We start from the raw sequence: 17,803 nt of genomic DNA, 5'->3' as shown, positions 1-17,803 counted from the left end.
GGTGTTTATACATGCGTACTGTTGTTTGTACAGATGAACGTGGTACCTTTAGGCGTTTGGAAATTGCTCCCAAGGATGAACCAGACTTGCGGAGGTCTACAATTTTTCTTCTGAGGTCTTGGCTGATTTCTTTTGATTTTCCCATGATGTCAAGCAAAGGGGCACTGAGTTTGAAGGTAGGCCTTGAAATACATCCACAGGTACACCTCCAATTGACTCAAATTATGTCAATTAGCCTATCAGAAGCTTCTAAAGCCATGACATAATTTTCTGGAATTTTCTAAGCTGTTTAAAGGCACAGTCAACTTAGTGTAAGTAAACTTCTGACCCACTGGAATTGTGATACAGTGAATTATAAGTGAAATAATCTGTCTGTAAACAATTGTTGGAAAAATTACTTGTGTCATTCACAAAGTAGATGTCCTCACAGACTTGCCAAAACTATTGTTTGTTAACAAGAAATTTGTGGAGTGGTTGAAAAACTAGTTTTAATGACTCCAAACGAAGTGTATGTAAACTTCCGACTTCCACTGTATTTGCAAACATTTTTAATCCTGCTAGTTTGATTCTGATCTAATTTCAAATGTTCACACAGATATTTTCTCATTCGGTCAAACAAATAATGCCTTATTACCAATGCAGTATTGTACAGTTTGACAGTAATGGTGGCGGTTGGCTTGCACCTGCAAATTCAGCACACACAACATTCTATAATAGAATTGTTTTATTTGACGTGTCAAATTAAAATCTTGTGACGCAAAAACCCAAACGGCGATCCATAATTTATTCACATTGCTTTACAAAATTGTTTTGCTTATTGTGTATATTACATTTGTTTGTTTTTTTATTTTACTCCAAGTCATCATCTCATCTCTATAGAGCTGCAACCTATGCTGTCTGACAAAATCACTATTTTGTAGTTCTTCAAAGTAAATAAGACATACTTTATGACTGCTGAACACCAACTATCAATCACTTTGATCATGTATTTTCAGGTATAGATACTGCACAAAGCAACAGCTGCTCTCTATATCACCTCACGATTGTGTATTCTTCTGTCTCTACAGTAGCTGGTGTGAAAGAAACACAGACCGGACTAGTAGATGCGCAATGGATTATGGTCACTGTAGTTAATTACCACATTTTATGCACTAAACTATGTAGAATATTGGCCTGTTGGAAACAACAACTCCCTACTATATTGAACAGTTCAGGCTAGATCTGATTTATCTCTAGAGAAACTGTGCAATGTGCGCATTAAGCTCACCGAAGAAAAAAAAAATTGAAATGCAATGAACCAACGTCTGTCAATCAGTTATTTTGCTTAATCGCTCAGCACTACCATTAGGTGTAGCTTTAGCAGAGATGCCAAGAACCGTAAATTCCGGTTTTCAGGGGAAATGGAAGAGAGAGTCTGTGACACGACTTCCCTTCAGTTAACAAGGAGACAATCCATGTTAACTCTTCCTTCACATTTACTAGATTGATTGAACAGTGCAGAAGGGAACATCAAGACATTTATTTTATTTTTATTCTCATCAAGACCAGAATCTTCAGGATGTATTTTCAGACATTGTTTTTTTAATTGCATGTAGTAGGTAGCCTATGACTTTGCTTATACATGCTGGGTTTGTGAAGCATCTATGTAGTTCTTATGAAGACTTTATGCAGTCTAGAAAGTCTTTATAAATAGACGTTGAACCCAGATATGCAGTGAAACTAGCTCTAGTTAATCTTGGAGTTAAGTTTTAGCTACAGTGAAACCCACTTTAAAATGTAAAACATAATTCATAGCCAAATCGAATGTAGACTATTTGTTTGGCTGGTTTATCTATAGGCTCTACCCTCAAAGTATTGGGTAATAACCGGTTCACCAATAACAAAAACCCCACCTGAATCAACTTTTATTTTGTTAAAAAAGCATAATTGGACAATGGAGATTAATTTAACTCTCAAAGAAAACAGATCAAGGCCATTCCTCTAAGTTTCTTCCTAGGTTTTGGCCTTTCTATGGAGTCTTTCCTAGCCACCTAGCCAGCTACACCTGCATTGCTTGCCGTTTGGGGTTTTAGGCTGGGTTTCTGTACAGCACTTTGAGATATCAGCTGATGTAAGAAGGGCTATATAAATAAATTTGATTTGATTCCAGAGCACATTCAACAGGTCCCATCATAGTCTGTGCAATATAAATGCATTCGTGTTTGTGCTGCGCTTCCTGCTTACATTTAGTCTCCAACTGGTCACACATTGGTTGAATCAAGGTTGTTTACACGTCATTTCAATTAAATTCCATTGAACCAACGTGGAATAGACGTTGAATTGAAGTCTGTGCCCAGTGGGCTAGCTTCCTCTGCAAGCTGCTTGCTTCTTTGTTTGTTTACCATGAGTCTATGCCTCTTTGCCTCAAGTAGCATGATATCGCCAACCCACTATACACAACAAACAAATAGGCGTTGTCAATTTCAGAGTCCTGGTGACTTATCTAAGCACCCTAAACAAAAAAATACAGATAACAAGTGCAGCCACAACAACGACAACGAAATAGAGACAGAAACAATGTAGCATCAAACTGTCCAAACTCACGAACCCGTCGTCTGTCGACGATCCAACTCCATGGATTCAGGAATCAAAATATTATTTTCACAACACTACATCTACGTGCAACGGACATCCATGATGATCATCAATCGGCTTTAATCAACTGTCTGCTGATTACACTAGTTTGTAATGACGCGAAATAGGAATAATCCCAATAATTTCGGTATTATTACGAAGTAAGAAAGGTTAATAAGTATCGTATTGCATTGTTGAATTTTACTTTAGAATAGGTTCTAGAATCCCTCAATTAACCTGGTTTATATGGCACAGCGAGAATCTGTAACAATGAACCCATGATAGAAAGAAGCCAGTCTGTAATGGCCACTAACCTCAGCATCCTCTCAGTGCAGCTATGGCTCGTGGCTATCTGAGCATCGAATCTTCACAATAGCCTTGCTGCACCTCCTAGTAAAAGGCTGCTTGGCACTCGATGTGTTTCCCTGTCACAACAGGTAGCTAGCTACCTAGTTAGAGAAATTAGCTGAATCTTAACTTTCTGAATCTGAAAGACAGGTGCCAAGCCTTAGGGATTTTTCCCACCATCTGTTCTTCTCGAGACTCGAATCGTACACGTGTCTTTCATCCCCTTGTCTTTCATCCAAGTCCCTCTCCTCTCGACTTCAGTGGTGTCGTGACGCCTCTGCTGAGTAGGAGAGGAGGGAAGAGCTGGATGGGGGTCGACAGTCATTCATTAGGAACAATACAATAGATTGACCACAGACAATCAAACCAGCTGTTGATGGACCCGATCGAGTTTCGTTGAGACTCCCGACTTATATCACTTTACCCTCTGCATGCACATTCATTGCAACGATGCTGAGCTGGCTCGAGGCTCTTACCCTCACACCGGGTCGCTGTCAGTTCAGGACCAACATAACGAAGCGCCGTCAATAACTTTAGTAACACGAGCGCAATATTTCGAACTCTGAGAAACCACGATGGAAATGGTATAATTTACAACGTTCCGTGAGCCATTTGACTGATATTGTAGTTAGCTAGTTGGGCGCTTTTCAGACCGGGATTCCCTCTAAGGTAGTAACGTTAGTGACCACAGCTGAGCGTCACTGTCTCTCAGTCATTCGAATTATAGTTTGCTCCCAGCGTTAAAAGCTCTGTGTGGAGCCAATACTTTCTATTTATGACGACGATAATTATTTTATTACTTACCGAAGTGAAGCAAAATCCGTTGACTGAAAATTATAAGAGCGAAGTTAACTAGTTGACCACAGCGGTTCTACTGCTGCTGGCGTGACGAATCGATGATGACATAATTTGCATATCAGTTACTTGCTCTCTGATTGGACAGTTGAGGACTCGTTCAATTTTTATCATCTCAGATTACATTTGGAGCCGGTTCCACATGGACAAAATTTCATATTCAAATTTGTCATAATAACTCCTCATATGTAAAATAAAATAAGAAATATTAGACTAAATTGGTTATAAAGGCATGACACACAAGATGGCCGCGGTAGGGTTGAAGCCAATCCGCGGAGGTTTTACTTTGATTACACAAACCTGTAGTCTCCCGAATAATAATGTTGACTCTGACAGGCGAGATAGTGAGAAAAATAACATGGCAACCTGTCGTTGGTGTGTGGTGACCCCCAATGGCTCTTGACGGTACTGCTAAACCAAGTCACTGTGGTCTTGACGTGGAACCGTAAATCTATGCATGACAGCATGAGACCAGAAATAGTGAAAAGGTTTTCTAAAATCGATGAGATCCAACCAGATTTTTCACACATGCGCTCCTTTTTATTAATATGAAAGTAAAATCAAAGCACATGCATTAATTCTGAAATAATTACTGGGGAAAGCTTTTTTGGCCTCTGCGTGCCTCTGTTGGACTCGAAATTGCGTCACCCTCCAAACACATTTTTAGATAAAGCATAAATTGTGTCATAGCAAACCTGTCAGTTCATGTTTCAACACTAACATCGTTAGTATGTTCACCCCTGGATTATCAACCTCTCCAGTTAAATTTACTTAGAGCAAATGTATGCTTGATCTGAAAATGTGGTCGATGGATGGTGTGACGCATTTGCGGAGTCACGTAGAGGCCAAGTTGAGCTCTGTACCTGGTGGCCTTAACTTCATGTTGTTTTGCAATTATAATATTGAGAAAGTTCCAGTGAAACTTTCTGCTTTTCATCGGCAGGTTTTCTTGTCATGGTCCTTAATTTCTAAACACAATTTTTCTCCACACAGATATTATATATGGAATAATCGGGATATATTGTATAAAAATACCTCTCTGTTTTTAGAATATTGGTTCAGAAATAATATCCTATTGGTGAGCCAACTGGTAAATGCAGAGGGTCTTTTACTCAGTTATAAATAATTCTTATCACTTTACAAGGTCCATGTAACACCTAAAGATTTTGCAATTGTTTTAGATGCCATTCCCTCGGGTGTTGCTATGTTATTCAGGAACATGTCAAGACCTGACCCTCAGAGCCTACCTTCTATTGACCCTGTTGACTCATCAGTAGGAAAGATTTGTTTCTCTTTTGGTCCATTTAACAACCGAGCGATTACGATCCTTGTTTCAGCAGGATGTTGTATCTATTTATGTCATGCCTTATTGGAATGGATTTATTGATATCTTTTGATAAAAAGTTTGGATGTTGCCACACACATACCTACTTGTTAACAAAATTAAGGAAGTTTCCTTTAAAATTATTCATAAATATTATCCTGCCAACCACTATATGAAGAAGTTTAAGGAAAACATCAACTCAAATTGCTCCTTTTGTAATGACCACCCAGAAACAGTTGTGAATCTTTTTTGGCATTGTATGCATGTAAGAAAACTGTGGCAAGACATCAGTAGGTTTATAATTAAACACATTTATGAAGATTTTACACTATTGTGGAGAGATGTACTGTTTGGATTCTTTACATACAATAGAAATAAGCTGAATCATTTTTATGTAATTAATTTCATTATTCTTTTGGCCAAATTTCATATACCCAAATGTAAATTTACCAACAGAAAACCACATTTTCGTATCCTACAAAAAGAAATTGAACTGTATTTTAAGACTGTTAAATGCTCTACTAACAAAAAAGCTGTTAGAATTGTAAGTATATGCATGTCCCTTAAGGTCCTTGTGTAATTGTAATGTGATATTGTACCCCCTAGCTCGATTGTCCATTGTTTGTAATCTATGTATGCTTGTGTTCCCTCATGTGCTTCATGTATTGATTTGTTGTTAATAAAAAAATATAAAAGTTTAGCTCTGTACCACATTGCCCTGCGGCTCAAATTTTGTAACAATGAAGTGGGCTCCATATAGCTCCGCATTGACATGATCGGTTGACCGTTGGTCGGGCGGGAGGTCCTGTATTAAATACAACTCGCTTCCTTGACATCAGCTCTGGAAGTATGAATGCCCTGGCTTCTGAAGAGGCATATCACCATAAATGCTACATGACCAATGCAGACAGATTGACCATTCAGTGCCTTTAAGAGTTGAATACCCCTGGTCTATAAGTAACCCATCTACCGTTTAAAAATCACTCAGTGAGGAAATCCAACGTGATTAATAAAGGCTACTTGGATCGCCACAGCTAGTCCAATGAAAACCGTGCTTAGCTCAAACCTAAATCACAACATACATGTACATCGCAGCAGTCTAAGGCACTACATCTGTGCTTGAGGCGTCACTAGACACCCTGGTTCGATTCCAGGTTGTACCATAAGACAGTGTACAATTGGCCCAGCGTCGTCCCGGGTTTGACCATCATAGTTAAGAACCAATTCTTATTTACAGACTTGCCTAGTTAAAGGGTTAAACAAATAAAAATATATACACAGTCATTGGTATGCATTGTCGTGTTTATTTCCTTTCAAAGAAAAGCGTTCAAAACTCATTGCCTATACAGCACAAACTGGTCACCGAGATTTGGGTTCCATATAAGAAAGGTAAAATGAGAAGTATAGTACACATTGTTTTGCCAAATTCAACAGTCCAGACGGCAGCATGTGTTTACATCATTTCCCAGCTATATAAATTGTGCCAAGTATCCAACAGCTTTGAGCAAAACAATGTCGTCTGTGGAGGGCTGCCATTCCCATAGACATTTTTTATATTTACACAAACCTTTAAATCAGCTCAATAAGGCTAAATAGAATTCAAAATGAATTAAAAGCAACGTAAAGATGGATATGATTATTTAACTTAGCATATTAATTAAAACCACACTTGCCTGCTGCTCAGTCTGCAATATATATTATCCATCTTACCTATAGTTTACACAGTAAAGATAAATATAAGACACTAACCCGTAATCCAAAAGAACACACATTTCCCTTATCCCAAAAATGTAGTGTTGCTCTAATTTGATTTGAGTCAAATGTTTTGGGGAAAAAGAACACCCAAGGTCAGAGTCCATTGTCAGTCCCAATAAAAAACAATAACTGTCCTGAGCCCACCTTAACAGTTATGAATCCATAGTCCACCCATACAGTATATCTATAATGCTGATTTTTATTCTCACCTTTCAACCAGCTTTGAGTAGTTATCTTCATAGACCAAACCCAAGCATGTGCAAAGAGCAGAGGGGAAAATAAAGGGAAAAGCTCTGATTGCATTGTAGTCTGTGTTACTAAGACAACCAGTTATCATTGTTGATTTACTTACATAATATACACATTTTTAGTTCTATAGCTGTTTGAGCACAAGATGCCTATAATGCTTTTAAAGCTGAGCGCAAGTGTTGCAAAGTAAAATTAAGTCCATTCAACTTGTTCAGTTCCTATTCACACGACTGAACGGCTGCTGAAGCTAGTCTGTGGCGTGGCATTCTGCTCTGCATCTTCCTCTAGTGGCTGCTGACTAGGACTGTAGGATTAGCTCAGCTCTGGGGAGGGTTGTCATCTTTGCTGAAGGGTTGTGTGGATCCGGGCTTCACCCAAGACAGTCCTGACACCTGCAGCCCCTTGTGGTGATCCTCAGGCCGTCTCTAGAACAGACACGCATTACCACACTGGTCAGCTAGCACCATTGAAACAAATGGCAGCTCACACAGCTTCATCAATCACAGCCCTGCTGGTTCTCATTGGGGTAAAACAAGCCTCTTTTGGGAGAGTGAGCTCAAGAGGGAACCTGACTCCTTGGGCCATAGCAGACAAGACTCAGAGCTTTGTGTCCTTTTACATTAGTCTGAAAAGCACACTACTGGGGTTTAGAAAACTCACTTTGTGTGAGAACATCCGTTCCTTCGCCTCATCGTGGATTGCTGGGTTCCATGAAGAGAAACTGGAAAATTAAGCACAAAAACCCCCAAAAGGAAACAATTCAACCCTTTATTGCATCTCCTTTCATATGCTGCAGGTTTCTTATAAAAACAAAAAAGATGTAAAGACTGAATGTTCAGATTGTTCATGAGCTATGAGAATGAGCTATGTTCATGAGCTATGAGAATGAGCTATGTTCATGAGCTATGAGAATGAGCTATGTTCATGAGCTATGAGAATGAGCTATGTTCATGAGCTATGAGAATGAGCTATGTTCATGAGCTATGTTCATGAGCTATGAGAATGAGCTATGTTCATGAGCTATGTTCATGAGCTATGTTCATGAGCTATGTTCATGAGCTATGTTCATGAGCTATGTTCATGAGCTATGTTCATGAGCTATGTTCATGAGCTATGTTCATGAGCTATGTTCATGAGCTATGTTCATGAGCTATGTTCATGAGCTATGTTCATGAGCTATGTTCATGAGCTATGTTCATGAGCTATGAGAATGAGCTATGTTCATGAGCTATGAGAATGAGCTATGTTCATGAGCTATGTTCATGAGCTATGTTCATGAGCTATGAGAATGAGCTATGTGAATGAGCTATGAGAATGAGCTATGTTCATGAGCTATGTTCATGAGCTATGAGAATGAGCTATGAGAATGAGCTATGAGAATGAGCTATGAGAATGAGTGATGGAATTCCAGGAATGAGGAGCATTTCCTACTACCAACCTTATTGCATAAGGATCGTCCATCTTGGGCTGGTCGAAGAGGTGACTGTTGCATAGTTTGACGCTGTCTATCACCTTGCTTTTGAACAACTGCACATCCTTGTCATACCTGAAAAAAACATGATTACACAAACAATTCGCCAGTCAATACAGTGTGGAGTGATAATTGCCCCCACCTGGCCAATCTAATTAATTAGCTCAGGGAATTAAGATTTTGTTTTACTCCTAACAGAATACCTCAACATTTCAATTAAACAGAGTCTCAAACAGCCGCCTGTCCATTTTAGTAGCTGGGCATCGGGACACATTTCAGCAAATAAACAATGGGTCTAAATTCATTGTTTATGAAGTTACCATGGACACAGCTCTGATAATCCCAGTCACATGCATTAAAAACATTGCTCGTCATCAAAAATAAACGTCAAATTCAAGCTCTCCATGGTGCCGAAGTGCCAAATCGGGGGGTGCATGATCTGCGATAGATTTGTTATGTTTATACTGGTCACAATTAAGTGTGGTAGTCTTCAACATTTTGTGCAAAAGCTGTGTGCATTAAAGAAATACACACCTGGCTCAAATAAACAGAAGCCCGTCTCTAATAAGCACTGGTTGGGTTCAGTGATTAAAGCAAATAAATGTGTGGACTATTAATTTAAGTTTTACAGTACGGGGCGGCAGCGTAGCCTAGTGGTTAGAGTGTTGGACTAGTAACCGGAAGGTTGTGAGTTCAAACCCCCGAGCTGACAAGGTACAAATCTGTCGTTCTGCCTGTTAACCCACTGTTCCCAGGCAGTCATTGAAAATAAGAATATGTTCTTAACTGACTTGCCTGGTTAAATAAAGGTTAAGAAAAAAAAAAAAAAAAAAAAAAAAGAGCTTGCTTGTTGACCTATATAAACTGACCCAGGTCACATACGTACACGTGGCCCAGTTTCCATGTACAGAAGGAAGGCTGTGAGGACAAAGTGAACAAGTACAGACTTACAGCACAGCAGCTTCTGGGTTGAGTGGTTCCATAGTGTTGATCTTGTAGAACACCGTGCGTGCATACATCAGGACTTGCCAGATGTGGTTGTGATTACGCCTTCATGTCCACAGGGAGACGGGAGACATTTATGATTCTCTCAACATAATGGCAAACCAAATACAACTCCAGTCACAGTAAATACACAAGTATCATAAAGGCATTCCATGGTTCATCTCAGACTAGTGAAATACCCAACAGTAGCACTGCTCAAACACCATTAGTGCACAGCCAAAGTGTGACATATACACCGTAATGACAAACAGGTTTCCAGTGAGAGTGTCATGGACAACTTTTCCCATTCATTACAAGGTATAGTGCCGAGCTCCTATAAATCCACCTTCAGCTGATAGAGACTGAGGTTTAAGAGGAGAAGACCTTACAAGGCTGTGTCACTGTCCAGCTGAAGAAACAGGCCATGAGGAACAGAGCTGGAACAGCAGTCAGAGTAAACACTGGGCCTTGATGTAACACATGTCAGTTCTAACTAAGGCACACTATAGACAGCCCCACACAGTTCAACTCTCAGGGACAGCACTGTATCACACATATCAATCACAACATGATGCAGTAATATCATAGATCAAAAGGTAGTAACTGCATTTAGCCTATCATGGGATGTGTAAGGCTGTGTAGTAGTGGCTAGTACATGGTGGAGCAGACAGTACAGTAACGGGAAAAATATCAAGCCACATGTACCAGACAAACACCCATTTCCAAATCGCCCTCATTAATTTGGATGCAATGATCTGGGCATAGAAGCCATGTACCGACCTCCACTTGGTGAAGGCTCTCCTGACATCAAGCTCTCCTGAAACAGGGTCCACTAGTGGGTGGAAGACTGGGATATCAAACACCACTCTCTAAATGGCGGTACAGGAGAGAACATGGTATTTATGCAATATTCTAACAGTACTAAAACACCACATTTCAATGTACCACCATACAGTGCATTCAGAAAGAATTAAAATCCCTTAACTTTTCACATTTTGTTACATTAGTCTTAATCTAAACTTGATTAAATAACTATACACAATACCTCAATGAAAAAGCAAAAACAGGTTTAGAAAAATAAAACAGAAATACCTTTATAGACCCTTTGCTATGACACTCGAAATTGAGGTTTCCACAACCGCATTGGAGTCCACCTGTAGTAAATTAAATTGATTGAAAATGATTTGGAAAGGCACACACCAGTCTATATAAGGTCCCACAGTTGATGTCAGAGCAAAAACCAAGCCATGGGGGGGGTTTAAATATATATTTTTTATAAATAAAATAATAATTAAAAAATAATTTTTAAAAAATCAGGGAGAATGGCCTTGGTCAGGGAGGTGGGAGAACCTTCCAGAAGGAAAACCCTCTCTGCAGCGCTCCATCAATTAGTTTTTCTGGTCTGCTGAAATCAAGATTGAACTTTTTGGCCTGAATGCCAAGCATCATGTCTGGAGGAAACCAGGCACTGTTCTTCACTTGGCCAATACCATCCCTACCTTGAAGCATGGTGGTGGCAGACATGCTGTGGGGATGTTTTTCCAGAGGCAGGGACTGGGAAACTAGTCAGGATCGAGGGAAAGATGAACAGAGCAAAATACAGAGGTCCTTGATGAAAGCCTTGATGAAAGGTTCACCTTCCAACAGGACAATGACACAGCCAAAACACAGGAGTGTCTTCAGGACAAGTCTCTGTCCTTGTGTGGCCCAGCCAGAGCATCTCTGGAGAGACCTGAAAATATTTGTGCAGTGACACTCCATCAAACCTGACTAAGCTTGAGAGGATCTGCAGAGAATTGGAGAAACTCCCCAAATACAGGTGTACGAAGCTTGTAGCATCACACCCAGGAAGAACTGAGGCTGTAATCGCTGCCAAAGGTACTTCAACAAAATATTGAGTAAAGGGTCTGAATAATTATGTCAATGTGATTTGCAATTTGCACAAAAAAATGTAATCCTGTTTTTTATTGTTGAGGGAAAAAAATGAAAACTATATTTTAGAATAAGGCTGTAACGCAACAATGTGGAAAAAGTCAAGGGGTCTGAATACTTTCCGAATGCACTGTATGACGGTCACAAACCAATCAGTCTCAGCCTTTGCCACCAAAGCAGGAAATGCCGAACACAATAACCTTTGAAATGTTGTGTAAAGCAAATAAATTGCTTTATTTTGTGTAAACAGCTGTGTTGTAGTGTTACAGCAGGTCCACAAAAGTACTCACAGGACATTCACCATCAGGATAGTTATCTGGAATATACACAGTGAACTTGAAGACTCCATCCTGGTACAAGCCATGTCTGATGAAAATGACCCCGAACCACACTGGAAAGAAGAGAAAATCATTAATTTTGTAAAGGTTATGTATAGATTATGTAGTCAAACAGGATGACAGATTTGGGCTCCCGAGTGGCACAGCGGTCAAAGGCACTGCATCTCAGTGCAAGAGGTGTCACTGCAGTCTCTGGTTTGAATCCAGACTGCATCACATCCGGCCGTGATTGGGAGTCCCATAGGGAGGTGCACAATTGGCCCAGCTTCGCCCGGAGTTTGGCCGTCATTGTAAATAAGAATTTGCTCTTAACTGACTTGCCAAGTTAAATAAAGGTTAAATAAAATAAAAAAATAGGCTCTTACTCAATGCTGATTTGTAGGATGGCTGCACATAGATTCCAGGCAGTTTTTGCTTGATCACTAGCGTGCTGTGGGTCACAAGGTAACATGGAATTAAATCAATGCAGCAGAAAATAGACATGGAAATTGTGTGGTTTCATCAACAGCTTCTCTAAATTAATTACATAAGTGGTTCAAATATAATCAAAGATGCATGCTTCCTTTCCTTCAGGTAGGCTAATCAATGACCTGCCATGGTTGGACGGGTGAAAACAAATCTTAACTTCACTTATCCCGTCACAAGGATCAGTGATTATCAGTGATTACCGTTAGGAAAGGAGGGAGGAATGACACATTTTAAAAGCTATTCAAACAGAGCCAGTGTGTCTACTACATCCACTACCCAAAATAAAGTCTTATCTGGGGCCAGTACTTACAACTCAGCCAGCAGCGAGTACTCCAGGTAGAATGGACCGTAGGAGGCATGTGTTCCGTTGGCCAACTGGGCTGTGGCGGCAGGAGAGGCAGGCTTGGTGATGGGGACTGCATTCTTGGGGATGGAGGGAAGCTGCTTCTTCCCAAAGCTAGGACGGGCTGGACTGGCTCTTTGTTGCTGCTGCTCTCCACTCTGTTCCTCACAGTCAGATCTCTGCTCAGCAGAAGAGTGAACAAAAGGCATTTAACAACTCAATATATATGTCAAGGAAATAAAAACTGGTAGCATTGATTATTACAAGGAGGGGAGTATGTTTAGATTGAAACCACTTTGCCAAACTTTATTCATCATGTTGCAGAATCACAAGAGACAAGGTAGACTACTAATTTCAAGCAAGTCTTGTTAGTTACATCTATCTGCATTAAGAGAGGCAAGCTCTGTTGTCAAACTACAAAAACAACACAGACAGCAGTGGGAGCACATATTGAGCACTGGGCAATAAATATGCATGAGGTGACGACCTCTCAGGTTTCATAGTTGACTTGCATCAAACTCCTCGTTCCACAGGAGGTGAGAGAAAGCATCCCTAAATACAGCCTGCATCATATCCTGCCAATGCTAACTCAGTGGGAAACACAGGGGAGGATAGGCTAGTTCACAGCAGGAGGGATGCCTGTAAGCAAAAGAACACCTCAGCAACAAACCCTCAAGGCCCAAACCCTCAAGGCCCATCTCTGCAACTACAGAAATAATTCAGGTTCACAGTGTGTGCCATAAAACAAACCACGTTGTAGAAGTATTAAAGTTGAGGCACAGAGCAATGAGTGAACCATTCATCTGACAAGGCAGGACAGAGAGTAGTCACACCTATATCACTACGGGCAGAGCTACTTCTCCAATGTGACGCCTGTATGCTAAACTAAAGTTGATGCCTCCCTTTCTCGCCGAAGTCATTGAGGTAAGCAGACAACAGACAATGGCAATAACAAACAGCAGATGCATGGCAAACAGCTTTTCACCCAACTGAATCTTAGCAATTAGCAAACAAAACAAAAAGCACTGCACAGTTGAGAAGTTCACCATTGCTCTGGTCAATATTTTACATATAGCAGGTTATGCAGCTGTTCAGGAAAGCTAGAAACCATTATACACAGGCACTTAGAAAAGCCAAGGCTAGCTTTTCCAAGCAGAAATTTGCTTCCTGCAACACCAACTCAAAAGTTCTGGGACACTGTAAAGTCCATGGAGAATAAGAACACCTGTCAGCTGCCCACTGCACTGAAGATAGGAAACACTGTCACCACTGATAAATCCACCATAATTGAGAATTTCAATAAGCATTTTTCTACGGCTGGCTATGCTTTCCACCTGGCTACGCCTATCCCGGTCAACAGCACTGCACCCCCAACAGAAACTCGCCCAAGCCTTCCCCATTTCTCCTTCTCCCAAATCCGTTCAGCTGAGTTTCTGAAAGAGCTGCAAAATCTGGACCCCTACAAATCAGCCGGGCTAGACAATCTGGACCATTTCTTTCTAAAATTACCTGACAAAATTGTTGCCACCCCTATTACTAGCCTGTTCAACCTCTCGTGTCGTCTGAGATTCCCAAAGATTGGAAAGCAGCTGCGGTCATCCCCCTCTTCAAAGGGGGGGGCACTCTTGACCCAAACTGCTACAGACCTATATCTATCCTACCAGGTCTTCGAAAGCCAAGTCAACAAACAGATTACCGACCATTTCGAATCTCACCATACCTTCTCTGCTATGCAATATGGTTTCAGAGCTGGTCATGGGTGCACCTCAGCCACGCTCAAGGTCCTAAACGATATCTTAACCGCCATCGATAAGAAACATTACTGTGCAGCCGTATTCATTGATCTGGCCAAGGCTTTCGACGCCATCAAGCACCACATCCTCAACGGCAGACTCGACAGCCTTGGTTTCTCAAATGATTGCCTCGCCTTGTTCACCAACTACTTCTCTGATAGAGTTCAGTGTGTCAAATCGGAGGGTCTGCTGTCCGGACCTCTGGCAGTCTCTATGGGGGTGCCACAGGGTTCAATTCTTGGACCGACTCTCTTCTCTGTATATATCAATGAGGTCGCTCTTGCTGCTGGTGAGTCTCTGATCCACCTTTACGCAGAGGACACCATTCTGTATACTTCTGGCCCTTCTTTGGACACTGTTAACAACCCTCCAGGCAAGCTTCAATGCCATACAACTCCCCTTCCGTGGCCTCCAATTGCTCTTAAATACAAGTAAAAGTAAATGCATGCTCTTCAACCGATCGCTACCTGCACCTACCTGCCTGTCCAACATCACTACTCTGGACGGCTCTGACCTAGAATATGTGGACAACTACTTAGGTGTCTGGTTAGACTGTAAACTCTCCTTCCAGACCCATAACAAACATCTCCAATCCAAAGTTAAATCTAGAATTGGCTTCCTATTTTGCAACAAAGCATCCTTCACTCATGCTGCCAAACATACCCTTGTAAACTGACCATCCTACCAATCCTCGACTTTGGCGATGTCATTTACAAAATAGCCTCCAATATCCTACTCAACAAATTGGATGCAGTCTATCACAGTGCAATCAGTTGTCACCAAAGCCCCATATACTACCCACCATTGCGACCTGTACGCTCGTTGGCTGGCCCTCGCTTAATACTCGTCGCCAAACCCACTAGCTCCATGTCATCTACAAAACCCTGCTAGGTAAAGTCCCCCCTTATCTCAGCTCGCTGGTCACCATAGCATCTCCCACCTAGCACACGCTCCAGCAGGTACATCTCTCTAGTCACCCCCAAAACCAATTCTTTCTTTGGCCGCCTCTCCTTCCAGTTCTCTGCTGCCAATGTCTGGAACGAACTACAAAAATCTCTGAAACTGGAAACACTTCTCCCTCACTAGCTTTAAGCACCAACTGTCAGAGCAGCTCAGATTACTGCACATAGCCCACCTACAATTTAGCCCAAACAACTACCTCTTTCCCAACTGTATTTAATTTATTTTGCTCCTTTGCACCCCATTATTTTCATTTCTACTTTGCACATTCTTCCATTGCAAAACTACCATTCCAGTGTTTTACTTGCTATATTGTATTTACTTTGCCACCATGGCCTTTTTTGCCTTTACCTCCCTTTTCACCTCATTTGCTCACATTGTATATAGACTTGTTTATACTGTATTATTGACTGTATGTGTGCCTTAGTCCATGTGTAACTCTGTCGTTGTCGTCTGTTCACACTGCTATGCTTTATCTTGGCCAGGTCGCAATTGTAAATGAGAAATTGTTCTCAACTTGCCTACCTGGTTAAATAAAGGTGAAATAAATAAAAATTAAAAAAATAAAAAAGGACCAAAGAGTTCGGTCGGCTTCGTGTCTTCATTTTTTAAATTTTGCGATAATGGTATCGCCACAGCACTACAGAGCACCAGGTAGTAAAAGGCGACCCTGAAACAGCCCTCTTTTGGGATGAGATTGCAAAGGAGTGTCCCTGGCAAGGAGTTGGCGAAAAGGCATGAGTAGGCCTAATGCGTTATTAGAGGAGACCACAAGTTAAACATTCCCATGCCACAATTCCAGTCCAAGAATACTCTCAAACTAAAGACAGATGGTAACAAGTATAAAATGCACAAAGCTTCAAGGAAGCCATGCTGTCTTTGTGGGAAAATGTTAGGGAGACAGACCACACTAGGCTTACTTTCAGTGTGTGGGGGTCTCTTTGGGAACTTTTGAAGATCCTGTTTTTTTGTCTTTCAGCTCGCTTGTGTGTTGGGTGAACTTGACAGAAGTTGGCTTTCAGTGCAGAAGAGGAAGAGCGCTCCCTTACCTTACGACCAGTATTGGTAGACATGCTCCAGAATGGGTTCAGGTTCATTAAATTGTCCGTCCCACAACAAGTGTTGCCTGTGCCATTCGCTAGAGTCACTGGGGGTAGAATTAACAGAACAAACGTTACATTTTGATTCATTTAGGGCCATTTTCGTACTGGTCTCCCATGACAAATCGAACCCACAACCCTGGCGTTGAAAGCGCCATGCTCTACCAACTGAGCCACACGAGACCAAATGACACATGAGGCCCTCTGTTCAGCACACACACAATGGGACAACCTGAACTCAATGACAGCTGCTGACTCTCTGATCTACGGACCATGCTGCTGCTCAGACAGACGTGCCGCATTCATGTCATGACGTCAAAACAGGCCTAACTGTTACGTCTCTGCCAGGCCAAGCACTTTAAACCTCAACGGGAAATAATCCAAACTGGTGTTAATGGTTGTTTAACATGGAGGTTGAATGTTAGCCTAGTTAGATTCATTATTTTATTAACATATTACCAAAGCGCATTGTTATTGCCGTTGGCTACAGCAGTTGACAAGTTAGTAAACTAAGATCTTTGCTTAGCTAACTACTATGCCAACTAGCAATGTTGACATTGTATCCGTGTTGGTTCACGTGTTTCTACGCAGGCAACTCATGATGCAAAATTACTTTAAACACATAGCTAGTTAGTTAAGCTATATATAGTTACAGTAGCTAGCTAGATCGTTAACAAGATACGTCCAGTTTGTTAGCTGAACGCCAGGTTTACAATAACAAATCAAGCATACATATTCATTTGCGATGGGATCTAGCATTGTTGCATATTTTCCATAATGAAAAATACATACTTTACGACTCGATAAACGAATGAAAGGAACGTTATTCACAACAAACTTAGCAAACTAACCAGTTATACTACCTTGCAAACTAACCAGCTAACGTTACATAGCTTGAAAGCTATGGGTAGCTAGCTAGTATCCAGTTGCCAGCTTACCTTCCCTGAACGAAAATTCCAACAAGTTCCTGTTCAAAACTTGCCCATTTATGTGAACAAATTCAAAATGTGCGTTTTAAAGGACGTTGTTACAATCACCACTGGTCAAAACAAAAAAAGGTGCACCGCAATTATTTGGGTAACTGGCTAGCTAAGCAATCTCACAGACACCGGAAATCAACCTAAGAGCTCATGATGGGCGTTTCCTATTCACCAGGGATATTTCTATTGGCTTTTAACAATTCGTGGATAAAGTGTCTGAAATATGATTCGCTGACGTTCTATCACTTTTTAAGTCATGCTTTTATGCCGCATTCAGGTACTAGTCGGAA

At 41.0% G+C, this 17,803-nt stretch overlaps 2 protein-coding genes across 6 annotated transcripts in view; both read right to left on the bottom strand.

Annotated features, from left to right (window-relative positions):
* Window positions 1-3,837, bottom strand: part of chd9 (chromodomain helicase DNA binding protein 9) — a 143,217-nt gene extending 139,380 nt beyond the window's left edge. For all 4 annotated transcript variants that reach the window (XM_046345638.1, XM_046345640.1, XM_046345641.1 and 1 more), the window contains exon 1: window positions 3,766-3,837. The gene's annotated coding sequence lies outside the window, so the exon portion shown is untranslated. The remainder of the gene's footprint in view (window positions 1-3,765) is intronic.
* Window positions 3,838-6,430: 2,593 nt separating this feature from the next.
* LOC124033577 (AKT-interacting protein-like) lies at window positions 6,431-17,669 on the bottom strand. 2 transcript variants are annotated; one of them, XM_046345636.1, is made up of 11 exons: window positions 17,472-17,669; window positions 16,483-16,580; window positions 12,648-12,859; window positions 12,235-12,299; window positions 11,822-11,922; window positions 10,380-10,468; window positions 9,989-10,036; window positions 9,567-9,665; window positions 8,583-8,690; window positions 7,805-7,865; window positions 6,431-7,569 (listed from the first exon to the last, which is right to left on the bottom strand). In XM_046345636.1, exons 2-11 carry the CDS (start codon window positions 16,528-16,530, stop codon window positions 7,462-7,464), a joined length of 939 nt encoding a protein of 312 aa, XP_046201592.1. In that variant the 5' UTR covers window positions 16,531-16,580; window positions 17,472-17,669; the 3' UTR covers window positions 6,431-7,461. The 2 variants fall into 2 exon arrangements, with proteins under 2 accessions (XP_046201592.1, XP_046201593.1); XM_046345637.1 differs by lacking the exon at window positions 9,989-10,036 and having other exon boundaries at window positions 17,472-17,668.
* Window positions 17,670-17,803: the final 134 nt, after the last annotated feature.

This window comes from Oncorhynchus gorbuscha, linkage group LG04 (genome assembly GCF_021184085.1).
Source record: "Oncorhynchus gorbuscha isolate QuinsamMale2020 ecotype Even-year linkage group LG04, OgorEven_v1.0, whole genome shotgun sequence".
Taxonomy (NCBI): domain Eukaryota; kingdom Metazoa; phylum Chordata; class Actinopteri; order Salmoniformes; family Salmonidae; genus Oncorhynchus; species Oncorhynchus gorbuscha.
This window is presented reverse-complemented; position numbering and strand designations above follow the sequence as displayed.